This window comes from Pectinophora gossypiella, chromosome 10 (assembly GCF_024362695.1).
Source record: "Pectinophora gossypiella chromosome 10, ilPecGoss1.1, whole genome shotgun sequence".
NCBI lineage: Eukaryota > Metazoa > Arthropoda > Insecta > Lepidoptera > Gelechiidae > Pectinophora > Pectinophora gossypiella.
Window position 1 is genome coordinate 16,629,927 of NC_065413.1, and position 21,018 is coordinate 16,650,944.

The 21,018-nt window shown below is 37.2% G+C and overlaps 1 protein-coding gene across 1 annotated transcript in view; it reads right to left on the reverse strand.

Moving 5' to 3' along the window:
• Positions 1–503: 503 nt before the first annotated feature.
• LOC126369941 (vesicular acetylcholine transporter) overlaps positions 504–21,018 on the reverse strand; it is a 59,496-nt gene continuing 38,981 nt past the window's right edge. Inside the window, exon 2 of the mRNA XM_050014543.1 lies at positions 504–10,758. Within this exon, the coding sequence (XP_049870500.1) occupies positions 8,770–10,599 (1,830 nt within the window). The 5' untranslated portion in view covers positions 10,600–10,758 and the 3' untranslated portion in view covers positions 504–8,769. The remainder of the gene's footprint in view (positions 10,759–21,018) is intronic.

Sequence of the window (21,018 nt, forward strand, 5' to 3'; positions counted from 1 at the left end):
CATTAATTTTAGAATTACCTATACATTATTTTAGGTTAACGCGGTTCTTATCATATTTAAAACACATAACAACGGGTTCTTACGGCGTTTAAATCAGGGATATGAGACTCCCGATATTTCGACACTGTTGCAAGTGCCATGATCACGGGATGACTGATGAGATTGGAGTGGAGTAGGTAGGGTCATCAGTCATCCCGCGGTAAGAACCCGTTATTATGTGTTTTAATTTTAGAATTTGTTTTCGAATTCATGTTTGGATTGGAAATTATTATCACGTGCTCAGTCGTAACAAAACATCGAAACATCGGGAAACATCGTGAGGATACCCACATTCCCGAGAAATGCATTTCGAAGGTATGTGACGTAACCTGTATTGGGCTGGTTTTCCCTTCGCGGGTTGGAAGGTCAGACAGGCAGTCGCGTAAATAACCGTACCTTAGGTTAGGTAAGCGGACCCTGTGAGAAACGGGATAACGGTAGGATGAAAAAAAAAAATACATGACTTTGGTGTAACAATTTTATTCGATCACTGATTTAATTTCGACCATATTACAGCTAGATAGAATATATTCGGTTATAAGGTAATAATCTGATTATTTCGTTACACTTACTAAGTACGTAGTTGTAAGGGGAATATCTTAAAATCGATTGTATGTTTTCAACGCTTTTAAATATGGGTTTTCCTACCTCTTTAAATATATAGAAATTTTCTACCTCTTCACTTCTTCTGCTTGTTATTTACTTCTTCATGTTCAATTTGTCTATAATATTTTGATTTTATAAGATAAATCATGAATATTTCTTATACTTTCATGTATAGTTTAGTAAATAATTTGTCTAGTTATCAACTCTTTGGAATATTCTTTACCTCAATCTTTCCAAAGTGTAAATCCAATACGTTTAACATTTCAAGATATTTCCCTTAAAACTTAACACTAAAACCATCTAATATTTTACATTGCTATATCGAAAGCTATAACATACAACGTACATACAACAAATAAATATCTGAAACAAAAATACCAACGTAACAGTCAGTTACAGTCATCTTTACCGTCTACGTGATAAAGTTTATATTACATTAACACTAGTGTCAAACTAAGAATTTTATTCTAGTCTAGAAGATATATTAAGTGACTAGCTATATAGTAGGTATGAGTATGTATAAATGAGTTAGCCGTCGTATTATATAGATTATATTTTTAAATTATTATAATTTTAATTTATACTAATTCCATCAAAATCTAAAGAATTTAGAATTGTATAATAAAAATAATAACATAGTTTTATTTTGTAGGACATATACATACTTGATTATATTTTGTTAAAATAAATACTATATCCACATTTATTAAAATGAGTAAACGTTTTTAGAATACAGGTTTAAATTTTAGATGAAAGAAGTTATTAAAATTAGAATTTAAATATATTATGGTTATACATGATTAGATACCTAATATTAAATTAATTTATCTAAAATTACCGCTAGATATTGAGTATTCTATTACTTACGCTTAATATTATTAAATTTTAAAATATACGTGAAATTTAATATATATTATAAACCAGAGTGATAAAAACATCGTGGTAAAGCGATCTTTATATTATAAATTCTACTAACTACTTCAATGTTTATAGGCATCTACTTTTTAAGTTTAGCCGTAGACTAAAGATGATTTTGATTTCATTTTTATACATATAAATAATTCAGTAACTTAAATAATTTTATAAATTTTTTGAGCTAAAAAATAATTATTTCGTTTCAGGCGGTTTCGATTTGCCAGTTTTTACAGTATCTTTTATTTAAGGTGTTGACTGAAGTGTTACCATTACCAAGTTATGGATAGTTTGAGAAACAATTGTTAAAAATTTGACAATCTGTTGCTTTAGCGATGGTAAACCTCAAAGGCCGCAACGCCCACGACGAAACGTTCGCTTGCGTTTCAAATATAGATTGACATTTAAACCGTTTCTACTTCAGATGTCTATAAATATTATTAAATCCTTGCTATTTTTGTTCTTACTGGAAGTGGTTTACTGATATACTTAAAAAAACTACTACTGATATATCTGGATATAATACACCCAATTTGTCAGTGTATGTGTTACCAGATATATGAAACAAAATTATATCTTGCGGTATTAAAAAGGCTACACTGAAGCAATTTACCCGATAAAGTAATATTATTATTTGAAATTACTTGACACACTTGTTTTTCTGTATGCAAATGTCAAATTACAATATTGATTTTTAGATAAATCCCTTCGATATCGCCTTATTAGACCTCTGTTAACAAGATAATCATTCTTTTATTCAAAATCACCTTTACTCTGTTTAAGGAGTTTAAATCGAGCGCTATTTACAGCTAAAGTTTTCAAGTACCGACTCGGGGAAAACGATAGGTGTCGCTAACTAATATTACATACTACAGAATGATACTTTAACTGTTTCAAAAAATATACAAACATGCATTCATTATAGAATGATTCAATTGCAATTATTCGTAGATGTAAGTTACGTATCATGACTTCGTGAGAGATTTATTTCCTTTTGTTTAAATAATTATGTATAACAGTTTTCAAAAATATCATTCTGCGCCAACTACTTACATAAACAGCAACTCTAAAACTACACAACTATCCTAAAAGTCACCGTATTTGGGGATTTTATGAAAATAATTTTAAAAATGAGTTTGTACTTTAAAAAAATATATACGAACTATTTACTGAAAATATGAATGTATGCCGAAAAAAAGAGTCTATAAATTCTATCTCGGTCTATCACTCGTTATTTTGTGGGCGTTTCATACTATATATACACTTGATATACTTGCTTAACATCTATATTACATTTATAATATTAATATTATATAAAATGATGAAAAATATAAAATGTACTTTAATATAAAATGTGCTTATTGCCTCATTTATTTCTTATTTGTGTAAAAGTTTTAAATTTATTTTTGCCTTTTGATATTATTTTTCCATTTTCTTTTTAGTTTACCAGTAGAGGCAACAAACATTTTTTATACGATATAATGATAAGTAATGAAAAATACGATGTTTTGAGGTAAGATGTATGTAATATTTTATACTATTAAATATTGCATTGAATTTATTTTATTATTATGATTATATATTAAATTATATTTTAAGTAATATGATTGACAAATGAGAATGAAAAAGTATATATTTAATATTGTGATTTTAATGAATTAAGTTAAGTATAGATTATAGTATAGTAAGTACTACAGAGAAAGTTACAGAGCTACGGACGGGTACTGATCTAAGAGAAACTTTCTGACTGCAAATATGATCCCGGTGCGATACTGACACCTATTGCGTCGTAATTATTACCTAATCTGTGAGTATATTCCTAATTGGGCTAGTCAGAGGATCATCCATTGCCCTCTGCAATGGTTGAGCTAACTGTGTTACTGGAAATGACGGCTATTAATTGTATATCATTGTTTACCTATTGTTTCTGGAACAGAGATTTCCAGTCCCCGTTAAGAGGTTAAGATTAATAATTTGTCCTCAGGGGCCTCTTAAGTGATCTGGGAGTCCATAATCTCACCTAATTGATATGAGGCGTCAGGAAGGGTATTTTTAATTAACATTATTTTACAAAAGGTTTATATGAATTCCAGCTATATTTGAAACAATAAGTTAATTTAAATCATAAATTTAAAGCTTTCATATTACCTTAAATATTTTTTTTTATATTTCTCATGTTTGCAGTCAGGTTTCATACCAATATAGATGAGGACTATATAAATAGTATAATTTATAGAGAAGCATTAATTATCATATTTAAGAATTAGGATAGGATAAGATATTGTAACCCATTCATTCATTATGTTAAATATTTTGACTAGAAAGGATATAAGTATATAATTTAAGGTGGGATAGGTTAGAAGCCAATAATATTAAAGATGAAGCACTCTTTAATATAATAGGTTATCATAATACTTAAAAATTAATTCAGAAGAAAAAATAATAATATAAGGGTAGCTAAAAAAACGTATTTGGTGTAACTTATGCTAAACATGATTTGAAACTAAATAAAAACATTATAAATAAGACTTTTACGTCTGAGATTTAAAAAAAATACAAAATTTAAATGATAATAAATATAAATAAGAATACTTTCCTAAAATGTATCTCTCCAGATCTAGCATGTGCATATTTCATAACGTACATTTTTGTGCAGATCTTATAAAATTGACAGATATTTGTATTTTCCGCTCTTTAAGTGTTGTATAACCGCTCAAAATGATCGTATTATCTTCACGTACCATTTTTTCTGTCTAGGAATAACATACCTACTTAAATATCTTACCTTCTGCACAATAATGAGGATATATACATCTCAAAAATTGTTAACTTCACGTTTAAAATAACGCAATAATTTCATCAAATACAATGTAAAGATTTACATATAAAACTAGCACAAATTGTATATGGCTTACAGCTAGTGATATGTCTGTGATACCGGCTCGCATTATTGCTGACAATAGTATATATTACATTAATATATTATAAAATACTCCATATATACGTTATATAATAATATATAATTGCTCACACCAAGTTAATATGCTTCACATCTCACAACGTAATACAGTGCTAATGTGTTTACTGTGATGGTCTGATACGTTGATTTGAATATCATGAATATATATTTTATAAATATATTATAAATATAAATATATATTAAATATATACATTTCGATCAGCAATTTATTTCTAAGTTACTTTTTCAAACATACAAGTGCATTTGGTATTAAGTTTAATTTTGAACGTTATAATAAATAGTTATTTTTTATAAATTTGAATTTATATAATTTAGAAATAAAAAACATTGAAATGAGAAATTGATTATAAATATTAGATCATCACAGAATCAGACCACAAGTAAACACGTCCTAACGATAATAATTGCCACTTTGTGCTGACTTCTACTAATTAATTGAAATTTCGGGAGAATTTGACACGAAAATTGACTAAACTTACATTACTCGAGAGTCAATGCAGCGGAGACCGCTCTCTCACTAACCATTACACGTAAATATGCGGACTGAGACAGGCGGAGCGACGAGCGGCGCGGGTAGCGGTTAATTTATTTTAATATACGAATAGGGATTAATCAGAAAAAAAAAAATATTATAAAGACTATTAAGAACAAAGAAATGAATAGGATTAACCGCCCGGGAGCCAAGTCATTGAAATTGAATTCAATATTTTTTGATTTTTTTTAAGAGCGTCTTAGGCCCTGTGCCGAGGTTTTTCTTCCTGCTACTTTTCGTCGGCTAGATGCAGGTTGTGAGAATCTGCAGTAGTTTTAGGCGGATGAGCCGTTCGACAAAAATATATGTTCTTATGTAAAAATTGACGATTTAGAGTGTAACTGTGTTACCAACTGAATAAAGATATTTTTGAGTTCGAGTTGAATTTATTAATAATCATTTTGTGCAAATGTTTTTACATACTTTAACTTTAACATAACATTACATCCGATTTCGTACCAATCATTTATTGAAGAGAGGTTGCCAGGAAGAGATTGCTACTTAGCAATAAGGCCGCCTATTGTACTCATTCTATTTCTCTTTTGTTTTGTATTTTGTTATTTCCTGTTTGTGCAATAAAGTATTTGTTATGTTATGTTAAGATGACAAACGCTATCCGCTCCGCGCGTCACCCTACTCACACATGCCCACACTAAGTACCAATGTGCGCAAATAACTTAACTTTGTGCTCGGTCTTCTACGGACACTATTGTACTTTGCAGGCTAGGCAGATATCTGACGATGTTTTACATTAAATGAATAATCTTGCAATCATATTTTTTTTTGTTCGTGGACAGCAACAAAACAGACCTTAGTTCGCGAATCGCGTATATATTCACAATTATCAATTTACTCTATACACTCTTCAATTGACATGTCGGGCTCAAACTTTACTCTTGTACAATTATCTTTAGATACCATTTAATTTTGATTCTCATGTAATTTCTCTGACATCTGCAAAATAACATCCTATCTGTATGTTTAGTCGTCTGGGTGGAAAACCGCGCGAGATATGTTTTTTTTTTTAACATAGATATGTTTTTATACCAATATTATCCTGTAATGTATGCGTAATAGTGTGTAAATGTGTGATAATTGGGGAGCTCGGTGGCGCAGCGGTAAACGCGCTCGGTCTGCGATTGTTGAAGTTAAGCAACTTTCGCGAAGGCCGGTCATAGGATGGGTGACCACAAAAAAAAAGTTTTCATCTCGAGCTCTTCCGTGCTTCGGAAGGCACGTTAAGCCGTTGGTCCCGATTGCATTAGCAGTCGTTAACAACCATCAAACCGCACTGGGCCCGCGTGATGGTTTAAGGCCCGATCTCCCTATCCGTCCATAGGGAAGGCCCGTGCCCCAGCAGTGGGACGTTAATGGGCTGATGATGATAAGTGGTGGGTGCAGCGCTATCAGTCAGTATTAGCCAAGAAATAGAAGAAAGAGATTGGAAAGACATTAACGCGCATTCTGTATGAGAACCGCTATCGCCGGTTCAACTCCGCTCTCTTTTACTACTACTCTATCAAACAGATAAGTACGATAGCTCTACTGCTTCTCAAATTCCATAGCCACTTAACCGACAATGTACATACTTTTCGTAAGATAAGGTTTTTAACTTTCCTGTGATAAGGGGGATCTCCTAGTATGATGGTCGATATTTGAAATTATGCCCTGCTATTTGTAATGCACAAGACGACCTTTTAATACACGAGCCGCTACACGAGCTCTGGCGGAGCCTCCACACCCCAGTTGGGATAAAATAACCATTAATTACTTTACTTTATTTTATTTATTATATTTTTTAAATTGTTAATCATAATTTTGATAATTGTAATTGTATTAATTTAATTTATTAGATATGGATAATTATGTTAATCTGGAATAAATGAATTTATTTATTATTATTAATATATTGTCGCCAAAATCCAAATCCCATTTTTTAACTATTGTGTCTGAAAATCCGTGAAATCATCTGGAAAAGATGTACGAGAGCTGATGTAGATGTTAAAGTAGTCACAAATTACTCAAAAAGGGACGTCTAAATTTCGTAATTCAGATATTACATTTTATAAAATATATGAAAATCTTCACTTTTTATAAGTAAATTGTAATTTGTTTTCCACCACAAACGACACGCATTGATTTCAGATGGCACATACCGCTAAAGAACTTACAATAACTTACACAATAATAGTCAAAACATTCCCTAACACACTACACTTAGAGAACATTACAATACAATAATCTTAGCCTACGTGAATCAAAAGACTCTGATATGTTTCGTTACCTTGGTTGCAACTTTATCACAAGTTGTGTCCTTACCTAATTGATATAATAATTGATATAAGTTGATGATATAGCGAATGAAGTAACCCTAATATTGCTGATTTAGCATAGGAAGGAAATCTTACTCCTGAATGATATCTTATAATTAAGTATAGCTGCTATAATGTACGTGCTTGTTTACGGAGGCGGCACGTGACAAGGTTGTATATCAAATTCGCGTGATAATGCTCCGTGAACACTCCTATATATCGCTATATGTTTGTATACACCGCGCCACAGGCCGCGTTTCCATTAACAAGGCAAGGACCGATAGATCCAACACCACATCAAAGATAATATATTCACAGTCTGAAGGCGATAATTGTAGTGAAAACTGTGATGATATTCTTAATATATACAAAAATACTAAATTGTTTGTTACGAAAACAAATATTAAAATATTACGTTTTGTTTAAGTACTTCAGCCATTTGTTTGATATTTTTGATAATTGAGAGGAATTCAATTGCGATCTTTTAACAAATAATGATCAAATAATTCTTGTTCCTCCATCGCTTAAATGTTTTTAATTTAATACAATCTAATGGTTATGCGACTTTATATTTTAGCATCAATACCAAATTCAATTATGTAAATATTCCTTACGTCGAATTTAAGCCACATTCTTTATAATTCCAATTACTTTTAAATGTTGTGAGACTAAACGACGACTTTGGTAAACATGGATGTAAGTGCCAAGAGATTCAATATATATAACATCTTAGGCCCTTAGAGGTGCGTACGTCATTAGTGATACACCTACAAAACGTGCCGAATTTAGGTATCTTAATAATTATTATATAGCTTTATCGATAAAAAATATCTACCTTAAGAAACTCTTCCACAGCTACGGGTATATAAAGGGGAAATATTCGTAATATACTTGATTGTACATGAGTCAATTTATCTAGAAATAGATTTAAAATAACCATATTTTCCCATTATACATGATTATTCTACACGCAAAAAATCTCTGGTCTTACCGATATTGGTTCTTACAGTTTGATTAAATGCGTCTATATACTATGAGAAGGCATAATCAACAGTTGTAGTTATATCCGAACAATACAAGATTCAACAAGAAAAACAGCGCGGCTGCTAGCAGAGGTGCGACCTTAGAACAGTTGAGTGAACTAGAGTTACATCGCTCAATGATACGAAATGTATCTTCCTAAGATTCTATAGACTGGTCTAAAGACGTCTCCCTGCAGTCACCCGCAAGAGGACTACGATATAGTTATATTACAAGCACAGCTAGTTATAGACATCTAGTCACACTAAACAACCCGCAGATCACGCGCGGTCAGTGATCGAAGTCAAATATAAGACATTTATAATTACACAACAAGTAAATTCAAAAGACAACAACACTGAAGAGCTCTAGAAGCCTTGCCGGAAGGGATTCTTGATGGTGGGCCCGGGGGCCGGCGAGGGCGCAGGCGCGGGCGCAGGTGCGGCGCTGGCAGCGGCCGCGCGGAACGGGTTGGCTGCGGGCTGCGCGGGCAGCTGCCGCGGCTGCGCATAACCGCCCTCCTGCTGCTGATAGTCCTGCTGGTAACCCTGCTGCTGCTGCTGGTAGCCCTGACCCTGATCGTAGTTCTGGTACCCGCCCTGATACGACTGGTCGTAAGAGTACCCCCCCGCGTCGACACTCGTCTCCTGCACGCCCGTCGTCCCGGACACGTTAGAGTACTCCAGGTGGTTCTTGTACTCGCCGTCTACAGGCCGCTGGTCCTGCAAGCTGTACGTCTGATACTCCTTGTTGGGCGGGTCGCCCATCAAGATGTTCGCTTCGTTCTCGAAGGGCTTGAAGTCGTAAATGTGCCTTAAGTACATGAGGACCGGCGCGTACAGCAGGTTGGCGAACGCGATAAACAGATTGAGAGCCGTGAAGCCAATCGCCTCGACGACCTCGCCGGCGATGATGGGGCCGACAGCGTACGCGAACGAGTACGAAATGTCTGCGATGGCGTAGATGCTACCGTACACCGACACGTAGCGCACGTCCACCAGGTAGCCGAGCATGGGCAGCAGCGCCGTGTCGATAAGCGCGATACCGAAGCAGATGCCGCAGATTGGGATCATCAACATCTTGTACGAGTTCGCGAAGGGAATGATAAAGCAACACAGTCCCTCCAATGCCAGCCCACCGGCCGCCATCAGCCACTGCTGCTGCGGGTACTTTTTCGCCATTTTTACGGTAATTATAACTCCCAGAACGTGCGGGAAGAACGCGGGTAGCCATATCATGCCTATCTTCCAGTTATCCTTGGTGAGATTGTCCTCCATCCAGAACGAGATTGTCGGTTCAAGGAACGCTAACGCAACGTTTGACATCATAAGCGCTCCAGCGCATACGGCGATGTAAGGATCCATCAACAGCTTCCAGATTGGCGTTCCAACTGGCTTCGGTTGGTTTGCTTCCTTTATTTGCGTTTTCAATGGCTTCATTACGAGTAGTAACATGAAACCGTCCATTAGTGATATCAAAGCGAGGATCAAAAACGGTACCTCCTTGCCGGCGAACTGGTATAAAGCGCCTCCAAATGGTGGTGCGACGAGGCAACCGAAGCTGATGAACGCGAGCGCAATGCCGAGAGCTTTGGACCGTTCATTCTCCTCCGTGAAGCGATCAGCAATCATTGCCAACCCGGCGGTATCGGCGAACGCGGACCCCACGCCCTGCAGACTCCGAGCGAAGAACAACATGCTGTAACTGCGGCCGCAAGCGAATATGGAGGTGGACAGGAACATTATTATAAGTCCGATCATCATGGGTACATCGTACCCGATACGGTCGATTAAGGCACCGGAGAAGGGGTTGATCATGAGTTGTACTATAGCTTTAGAGGCGAACAGGACGCCGGTGGCGGAGTCCTGTCCCTCGTGAGACGCCGGTATGATCTTTGTAGGGATGATGGTCCGGTTGCCCTCCCGGATGGGCGCGAGCGTGACCACGTGGTCGTAGCCGGCTTCGCCCCAAGCGCCGATGTAGCGCAGGTAGTCGGGGATGATGGGCACGATCACCATGTACAGCATGTTGTCGAGCAGCAGCGCGATGGACACGATCACGAGGATGATCTTGCGCTGCGACGTCGGCTCCTTGATCTTCTCCCACAGTATCTCGCGCACCTCGCGCACCTCCAGGTTGATCATGGGGATCGTGGCGCCGTCGATCTTCTGCCATATTGACTGCGGCCCCTCCGCCATCTTGTATTAGTTCAACAATATCACTGGTACCTTAACTTTAAAGATCCTGTGCTCATGTTCGGAGGCACTCCCCGTCTCTTTCCTCCTTGGTGTGTATAGTATTCGTGTCTCTCTTATTGTTCATTTACTCGGCGCGACCCCCGACCGGGACTTCGGAACCTGACAACAAACAGAAATGATCATTATTATCATTTCGTGGTACGCGGTGAGGGGCGGGAGATGTTTCAAAAGGATTTTGAGTCGATCTTTGTTTCTGTTGGTTGGAAGGTTCCTCTGTCCCGAGCGGTGGGGTTTTGTTAGCTTCGAAATCCAAAGACGAGTCAGAGTCCTTTTGAACACAGCACACAAAGAATATTAAAAATGCACACAAACCGACGACGCGGATTTAGCGCGTCAAAGCGACCGTAAATAATCCCGTAGCTTCCCGTAGGCGACAACTTTTTTGCTTCATTATTTTGACGAAAAATCTATATTCTGAGAAAATGGGCCTCCAACCTCGCGACAGTAATTCTAACGAGTTGTTTAGTCGGAATCCAATTTTCTCGTTTCGGTTTCCGCGTGACAAAGGCGCGTTTTTCCCCAACAAATGGGGGCCATCTCTTCGGTAATTCGATCTCTGGCGGAGTTTTTGCGAGATTTTCTTGTGAATAGCGAGCGCCTGATGAATTGACGAGTCAGGGTTTTGCGCGTCACCAACGCTTGATTTGTGAGCCGTGTACGGTAATTTGGTATTTTTAGAGACAATTGTGAAGGGGGCCACAAGTTGGAAGTTAATTGTGAAGAGGGGGTTTGTCCTAGCCGCGTAACTCGGGAGTATGAAAACGACTACGTCACTATGAAATACGTTTATTACGCAAACTCTTACATGGAAGTAAGGCACAATGATTACTAAGGCACAGACCCTGTCGTCACACGTAGTGCAAGCGTCACAGTCGGAAGAAGTACTTATAGTTCCTAGATCGGTCCTGTGATAGTCACCTAGAGGTAGGCAAGCTATCCAAAAGCCTGGGTTCTGAGTACAACGACACATAATGTATATAATCTTCTTATTAGAATCTAATAACAATGTCGATACCGCGTTCTATAATTAATTATGTTATAGCCTAGAGAAGAATAAATGCATAAGTACTAATTATATAATCCGCTCTTTTTTGTTGTACCGTTAGGGCCTTATCTGACTAACAACAAAATGTAATTGGGGTCTATAAAGGGTACTTCGGCTGGTTGTGCAACTAATTTGGTGCCGGCAATCGCATCCCGAATAATTTCGTGCTGGTGGCGCAACCACCACCATTATCCTTGTGACATAGGGCTTCGTATAAATTATGATATAAAATACCCTCCGTGCTTACCCTGGTGGGAAACAGGCGTGAGTTTAAGTATGTATGATACAGAATAGACTCTCAATATTCGAAAACTCTACCCTACATTCTTAGCTTTTTAGAGCTCTTTCCAAAGTACTGTTTGCTTAATTAATAAACATCAATTTACATATATCTTTTTAGTAAAACAAAAAATAAATAAGTAAGTAGGTAAAAACCTAGATTTAGATATTTTCCGCGGTTATAAACTACGTTAGTGTTCAAAAAGTTTCTTATAAGAAGTAAGTAGTGTCAGAGTGTCAGTGTCTATCTCGCTAATTGTGATGAGAGCCTTTAAAACATTGTAAAAAAAGGATAAATTTTGTTAGTTTAAAGCCAACGCAAGTCTCGTTAGCGTAAGGGGCGTGAAATCGGCAGCGCACGCGGCTTGGAATTTCAATGAGAATTTGAAACAGGGGGTCTGGTTAATGACACGGACAAGTTTTTGAACCAGGTACCATAATTGTAATACAATTTGATGCATGTGTAATTTATTTTAATTTTATTTTGTTCATTTTAACAGCCTCCGTGGTCTAGTGGGGACATTGTCGAAATCACTTTGTGAGACTGTCCTTTGTTTGGTAAGGACTTTTCACACTTACATCCTATCCTTGAGCAACATAGGCTATCTTTATTGTTAGGGATTTTCACTAAAATTCACTCTTACAAAATAAATGTCCACCCGTGAAAGAAGCTTTAAGCGATAAGGCCGCTATTTGCCATGTACCTAGTTAAGTCTCTTTTGTGACTATTTTCTTTTATTTTGGTGCAATAAAGTATATTTGTATTGTAATAATCAAGCAACTACATCAAACCACAAGCTCTCTGCGTGTGTAGCCTTACATAAGGGGTCACGAACGGTCGTTGGTTCTCCACTTTTATTAATTTCTTTAACATTAGCTTTGTAAGTAAATCACCCCTTACGGTGGCCAGGAAGTGTCGCGTGACGGAGGGGACCTTCAGACCTTCACGAACATACGGACTTTATACATTGTTTTAAGTTTACGCGGTTATTATCATAATTAAAACACATAATAACGGTTTCTTACGGGTGATCATGGCACTTGCAACAGTGTCGAAATATCGGGAGTCTCATGTCCCTATTTTAAACGCGGTAAGAACCCGTTATTATGTGTTTTAATACGGACTTTAGTCGGTCAGAATCAGAATCAGAATCATTTATTCAACGTAATTATCATGGATAAACTTGTTGAAGGTGTATGTAACATTTTTGAATTTACGTCATTTCGCAAGGTGTTATGGCTGAGGAGAAGAAATGACAAGAAACTGCAACAGCAACACATCTTTTAAATCAATGAGGGTACATTACAAGTTATTTAATAACTAGAGGAACACATTCAATACCAGACATTTTTATCATTTAGGTAATCATTAATCTTATAATAGGCTTTTTTACATAAAGTAAGCTTCACGTGAGCTTTAAATTTGTTCTCTGACAAATTTAAAATATTATCTGGTATTTTATTGTAAAAACGTATACATAACCCCAAAAAAGATGAATTTAATTTACTTAATCTAGAATTTTGAACAACAATTTTATTTTTATTCCTTGTATTGTAAGTATGCCTTTCACAGTTTCTCGGAAGGAGAGATACATTTTTACGCACATACATAATGTTTTCATAAATATATTGACTTGCGACCGTCAGTATATTTATTTCTTTAAACAGCTCCCTTAAAGAGTCCCGACAACGCAGATTATAAATAGCGCGAACTGCCCTTTTTTGAATAATGAAAATAGTTTCTACATCAGCGGCTCGACCCCACAATAAAATACCATAAGACATTATGCTGTGGAAGTAGCTGAAGTAGACAAGTCTAGCAGTGGGTACATCTGTGAGTTGTCGGATTCTTCTGACGGCATATGCTGCTGAACTTAGCTTGCCCGCTAGTGATACAATATGTGGGCCCCATTGAAGTTTTGAATCTACAGTAATTCCTAAGAAAACGGTGTGTTCAACAAAATCTAGTTTCTCGTCGTTAATTTTAATGTTATTATTTACTTTCTTTACGTTTGGTAGAACAAATTTAATACACTTCGTTTTCTTAGCATTTAGAACTAGGTTATTTACTGTAAACCAGCTTAGAACCTGCGACACAGCGCTGTTTGCTTCGTCTAGTTCCTCTAACTTTCTATCGATTTTAAATATAAGAGAAGTATCATCCGCGAACAGTACAATGTCAGCTTGGTTCTGTACTACATAAGGTAAATCATTTATGTACACTAAAAAAAGGAACGGCCCCAAAATGGATCCTTGAGGAACTCCCATTTGAACATGAGAGCCCGAAGAAGTCGTACTATTGATTTGTACCTTTTGTATCCTATCACCTAGATATGAATTTAACAAACTGAGAGCTCCATTATTTAATCCATAGTGCCTCAATTTCAAAAGCAAGGTCTCGTGATCCACGCAGTCGAATGCCTTAGACAAGTCACAGAATACTCCTACGGCATTCTGCGACTTCTCCCAAGCATCGAAAATGTGTCGAACAAATGTGACACTCGCGTCTGTTGTAGACCGACCCTTAGTAAAACCAAACTGCTGGCTGTGAAGTAAGTTATTTAAATTAAAATGACATAGCAGTTGGTCGAGAATAATAGGTTATATGAATAGGTGTTGCCATATTTAATTACAGAAACTAGTAGAAGTGACTTATAACTCAGGGTCTAGTACATAAATAAAACACTGATGTTTTGTCGACGTCGATACCGACGATTTCCCTTATTCAGCGCTTTATCGCTATCGGCCCGCTAGGGTCGATTAATTCTTTTAAATATAATCCTCTTCACTTTTCAGGCCACCACCTTATGATCATTTCGACTAACATCCTTCTTGCTTTTTTGTAATTGTTTTAGTGGAAATAAGATATGATATTGTTGTCTTTCTTTTTGTGTGTGGCGTCCTTTCATAATAAACTATTTCTATTCTATTCTATTCTATTCAGGCTTGAATCACCTGATTGTCCGAAAAAGTAAGATGATTCCGTGCTTTGGAGGGCACGTTAAGCCGTTGGCCCCGGCTATTAGCCATAAAAACACCACCACCAACCCGCGGTGGAGCAGCGTGGTGGAGTATGCTCCATACCCCTTCCGGTTGATTGAGGGGAGGCCTGTGCCCAGCAGTGGAACGTATATAGGCTGTTTATGTTATGTATAATCCTCTCAGACGACGGCCAGAGCCGAGGTTCGCGCCACAGGCCTGTTCTCTTAAATTTTGTACCGAGTGAAAGCTTTAAGCGCTCCCCATTTGTCCGGCCAAGTAGTTAGGACTATTTGCGGCAAATCTACAATAAGTTCTTATAAAGAAAAGTAAAGTTCTCATCCTGGGCAGTCTCGAAGACATTCAACACAGATCATTTCATCACAATGTCAGATCAAATTCTAAGGATCGTTATGATATGCTTTCGATAATAAAAAAGCAGGTTATGTGTACTGCTCACGAGGTTCGCGCCCAACTAAGCACCCTCAGACCTGTTGTCTTAAACGTTGTACCGGGTGAGAGCCTTCAGCGCTCCCCATTTGTCCGGCCAAGTAGTTAATGCCATCTGCGGCAAATCTACAATAGGTCACGTCAAAAAAAATGTGTACTGCTCATGTGAAACTGCCATTAGTATTGCTATAATTTGTACAGGTAGTTTAATGGGAATAAAATACAGGGAATATAGTGTTATATAATTTTATAAATCGTAATATTATTATTTTTTAATATGCAAGGTTTACTAAAGATAAAATTACTTATCTGAAATAAAATACCCAGCTACTAAATAAAGTACAGGGAGGTTAAAAAAACCACATCAAAGCAATGCACCTAAAATAGCAATATTGCTATTTGACAGTTGTTTGCATTGCGCACTTAGGTACTTTTATATGCGCAAATGTCAAATTGCAATATTGCTTTCTTAGATGAATTGCTTCGATGTGGCCATTTTCCCCTCAGATCCTCCCGGGAGCAAGTTTCAAGGAATTAGCAAGCAGAACTTTAAAGACATAATGTTTCTGTCTCATCATCATCTCAGGCCTTTACATCTTTACCAGATGATTCAAACAGCGTTTCTGTGGCTATTTCATTTCAGGTAATTTTATCTTTAGTCAAACTTGCAATATTGCAATGTTAAATGTTTCTGTCTACCCCAGTAGAAAAATAAGCGGCGTGAGGTCGGTGTTACCTTATTAATGTTATTGTGCCATTTTTTTATTGGGATAGTTTTCTATGTAAAAGATAAATTATGAAATTCTGATTACTAAATACAGACATCTAAAGGTGACAAAAAACTTTTTTCTTTTCTATTTAACTTATTTATTAATTTTCATATATTTAAATAAGTTCGACATTTTATCACGTTTTTCTATAACGTCATAGGTTGCTGTTTCATACAAATTCCATAGTAATTTAGTATATTGACGTTGAGTAAAAAATAACTGATTTGACTAGTTGGAAACTAGCCTCAATCAGTGTAACTCTATAAAGGTATTTTAAGAATGTACCTGTCTTCTTCTTCTTCTTCTTTTTACCTGTAAATGCATGTGTTTGAATTGTTTTCTGAAAATGTCGCCTCGTAATTGTCCGGTCTACACAATGACAAATAATAAAGGTTTCACGAAAATTCCGCCACTAGTTGGCGCCACTTTCACAAAACGTGACGTCATTTTAGAAAACCCTCATTTCACGCCTATTTCCCACCGGGGTAAGCAGAGACTATAGAATTCCATTTGCTTCGATCCTGACACACATCTCTTGCTTCCTCCACATTCATCAATCGCTTCATACACGTACGCCGGTTCAGAGTAGATCTTACTAAACCTAGCCGAATAAATAATACAAAAACTTTACAATATGCTATTTTAAGACAACTTCGATACTTTTTCCGAAACGTCAAAACGATTGCATATGATTTGTATAGAAATACTCATCATCAGTAAAAAACTGACAAAATTCGTTCTTATTTTAACTTAATTCATAAGTAATTAAACTTCAAAAATAAGTCTTAAAAAATTAGATTGTTTTTGATCATGTTAAACTGGATTCTATTTCTAGATTAGTATCGTATAGTTTATCTTTAACCTAGTCAAACACCCTATTGGTAACATTATAATAACATCCACTTCAAATCACGTATATCCTATTACCAGTAATTACTCCCGACCCCGGGTGGAGCAGACATCTCCACCACCCCACCTGAACCCCGCCACTCCAAACAAATGAACACTCGATGCGTTTGAGTATGTTTGCGCGAGTAATTATATTGCTCACTTTAGCTCAGGACTCACTTCGAGAGACAACAAATTGACAAGAGAAGCAACCATATGCATATATTACATAGCAATGAGGTACTTTAATGGCTACGTTCCCAAAAAAAAACATAGATGGCGTTGGAACGGTCACGAGCATTAATATGTATACACTTTGGTACCATGTCACATCAACTTTTTTGACAAATTGAACTGTAAGTCTCACTAAATGTCAAATATGTTAGTGCGACAGAGTCCTAAAGTGGGTACATTATATTGCTCATGACTGTACAGAGTTGCCATCGTTTAACCCTCTAATTTCATGGATAACAGACATAATCCATCTTTTATCTCTGTCTTTTGGTATAAATAATACCCCTGTTCAACACATCTTCCACGCATTATTATTCCGATCAAAATAAAGAGAAACAATGTACGTATAATAGCAACATAATTCTATACATTTTGAACATAGATCATCATCATCATCAGCCCATTAACGTCCCCACTGCTGGGGCACGGGCCTTCCCTATGGATGGATAGGAGATCGGGCCTTAAACCACCACGCGGGCTCAGTGCGGATTGGTATTAACGACTGCTAATGCAGCCGGGACCAACGGCCTAACGTGCCTTCCGAAGCACGGAGGAGCTCGAGATGAAAACTTTTTTTTGTGGTCACCCATCCTATGACCGGCCTTTGCGAAAGTTGCTTAACTACAACAATCGCAGACCGAGCGCGTTTACCGCTGCGCCACCGAGCTCCTCATGCCTATCCATGTAATATAGTATTTATATTATGTAAGTACCTGTGTCTAGTGGGCGAGAGCTAGTGGAGAAGTGGGTCAGCTTTGACCGAGCGTGTTGTATCGACTCGCTATTTCTACATCTCCAAAAGTATAAAGAACCGGAATTTATAGATACCTCATAATTCCTGCCACTCATAGCCTCTGCGGGGCGGAAGGCAAGAGGGTAACCACTACCCTATTTTTCCCTTCTCTTCTTCTTATCGTGTGGGTTGTGAGGTATATTACCAACCCCATCAACCCTGGTGTCAGGGTTACGATTGAGCCGCTAAAGGCCCCTGACATGGTTCATGTAACGACTACTTACTTACATCAGTAAGTAGTAACCGGGACCAAGAGCTTAACGTGCCTTGCACGGATCATCTTACTTTCGGACAATCATTATCGGGTATTTTTCCTTAAAAAAGTAGCATGGAGAATGCTACACCGACAAGAGCGCGGCTCTAAAATTAGTTATTGGCTGGAAGAGATCTCTCTTAGATAATAATTGTAACAACTTGTCTTTGTTTCCTTTATGAGTATGTGTCATCACTAATTTAACAACCCCGCTCTTGTCGGTGTAGCATGAATATGTGTTACTACTAGACACGAGCTCAGTACCGATACACAGAAACAGAAACCTCGGTGAGGCGTGGGTACTTAGTTCATCTTGCGATGGATGTACATCTGACAGTTTTCGGATAAGTATTTAAAAAAATACAGACGCTTGTTTTCATCATCATCAATTTAAGAGCCACGCTCTTGTCGGTGCAGCATTTCCATGCTACTTTTTTAGGGAAAAATAGGGCAGTGGTTTCCCTCTTGCCTGCTGTTTTCGTTTGTTTTATACCACTTAAAATAATTTATTTTCTCAAAAAAACTTTATAATAGAAATAAAACGTATTTTTCTTCATTAATTTTAAATTTATTAATTTTTTATTTTTTCTATCTTCTTCGTTATTATTATGAACGTCAGTGTGGTTACTCATAAATTATTATTTTGTATGTACTATTTATATAAGTAGGTATATATGTTAGGTTATGTATTATAGGTTAGGTATATAATTATTATATTGTAAGTATGTTGTATGTATTTATTTGCATGTATTTATTGGTAATAAGTTGTACTTATAGTTTGTACCCGCAATCTTTCAATATTTTTTTTTACATTTTTCCTCACCTTATGGTTGTTTGGAAGAAATCGCTTTAAGCGATGAGGCCGCCATTTGCCATGTACTTAGTTAAGAGACTTTTTGTAATTATTTCTTTTTATTTTGGTGCAATAAAGTGTATTTGTATTGTATTGTATTTAGCGCGAAAATGGTTGGTCACGTGACCGAAAGACAGATAGTTTCTGTTTATTTTGTGAAATGTGACGTTACACGAAGCTCAATCGGGGTATCGGGGTCCGTGTTTGGTGTCGCGTGCTGCCGTGCAGAGCCTACTGGTATACATTGAGGTAGATTTGGACTCAGAGTTGTCGAGGTCACACAGTCACGATCGATAGACTGTATAAACCTCGCGGCAATGTGCCAAGTCCAACTTGAACTGTAAGATAAGATGCTTATGTAACACTGCAGCATACAAACTATGCGACGTTTTATTCCTGGCTGACCTTACCATTTCTCTTTTTTAATCCGATTACATAAACTGCCTATATACGTCCCACTGCTGGGCACAGGCCTCCCCTCAATCAACCGGAGGGGGTATGGAGCATACTCCACCACGCTGCTCTACTGCGGGTTGGTGGAGTTGTTTTTACGGCTAATAGCCGGGACCAACGGCTTAACGTGCCCTCCGAAGCACGGAAACATCTTACTTTTTCGGACAATCAGGTGATTCAAGCCTGAAAAGTCCTTACCAAATAACGGACAGTCTCACAAAGTGATTTCGACAATGTCCCCATCGGGAATCGAACCCGGACCTCCGCCTAACGCTCTAACCACTAGACCACGGAAGCTGGCTGTTTAATCCGATTAAAACTTGGCATTTTGTAAAATAACCCGTACGTTTAAATACACACGCTGTTATAGGAAGTTGCATACTAACGAGGTGTCTACTGAATTCGGATAAGGAATTTTCGTTACTACTGTATTTTCGGCCTCCGTGGTCTAGTGACATGTCACAAAAAATCACTTTGTGATCCCTAGTTTGGTTAGGACGTTACAGGCTAATCACGTGATTGTTCGAAAGTAAGATGATGTGTGCTTCGGAAGGCACGTTAAGCCTGGTCCCGGTTACTATTTACTGATGTAAGTGAGTAATCGTTACATGAGCCACGTGAAGGGCCTTTGGCGGCTCAATCACAACCCTGACACCAGGGTTGCTGAAGCTGGTATTCCACTACACAACCCACACGTTAAGAAGAAGTTTCTACAGTAGGTATGTAAACCCAAAACAGAGCCTCGCAGTGATAGTGCCACTGTAGTCTTGATTAAATTCCTAGTTTTGTATGCGAGGTTTTATAAAGGAACTTTTGTCTTTATGAAATAAACTAGCTTTTTCCCGCGGCTTCGCTCGTGTTAAATTCAGGGTAACAAGGTTTATTTGTTTATTGTTTATTTATTTTATTTATTGCTTCATGTACATAATTAAGAGAGAAAAGAAGGGGAAAAGGAAAAGGAAGGAAGGAAGGAGGGGGAGGAGGAAGGGGAAGACCAAGAAGAGCTTACATGGAACAGATTAAAGAAAAGGTTAACGTCGTGTCTTATAGGGAAGTCAAGGAATTGGCCTTTGATAGACTGGAATGGAAAATGCTACACCGACAAGAGCGTGGCTCTTAAATTGATGATGATGACATAATTATACAAGATGTTATAATGATTTATGAGTAATGAGGTAAGTACATGACCCTGGAAGGGTGTTGCAAAATTTGAGCGGACTGCGTGATGGTCATAATAAATAAAAACATTAAATATAGGTTAGGTTATTAGGTTCCCCTTTCCTAATGTACCATTTTTTTTAAAGTGCCATAATATAAAATTTAACCCCCTCTTTGTAGGAGTTGGGAGCAGATTAGTCATAA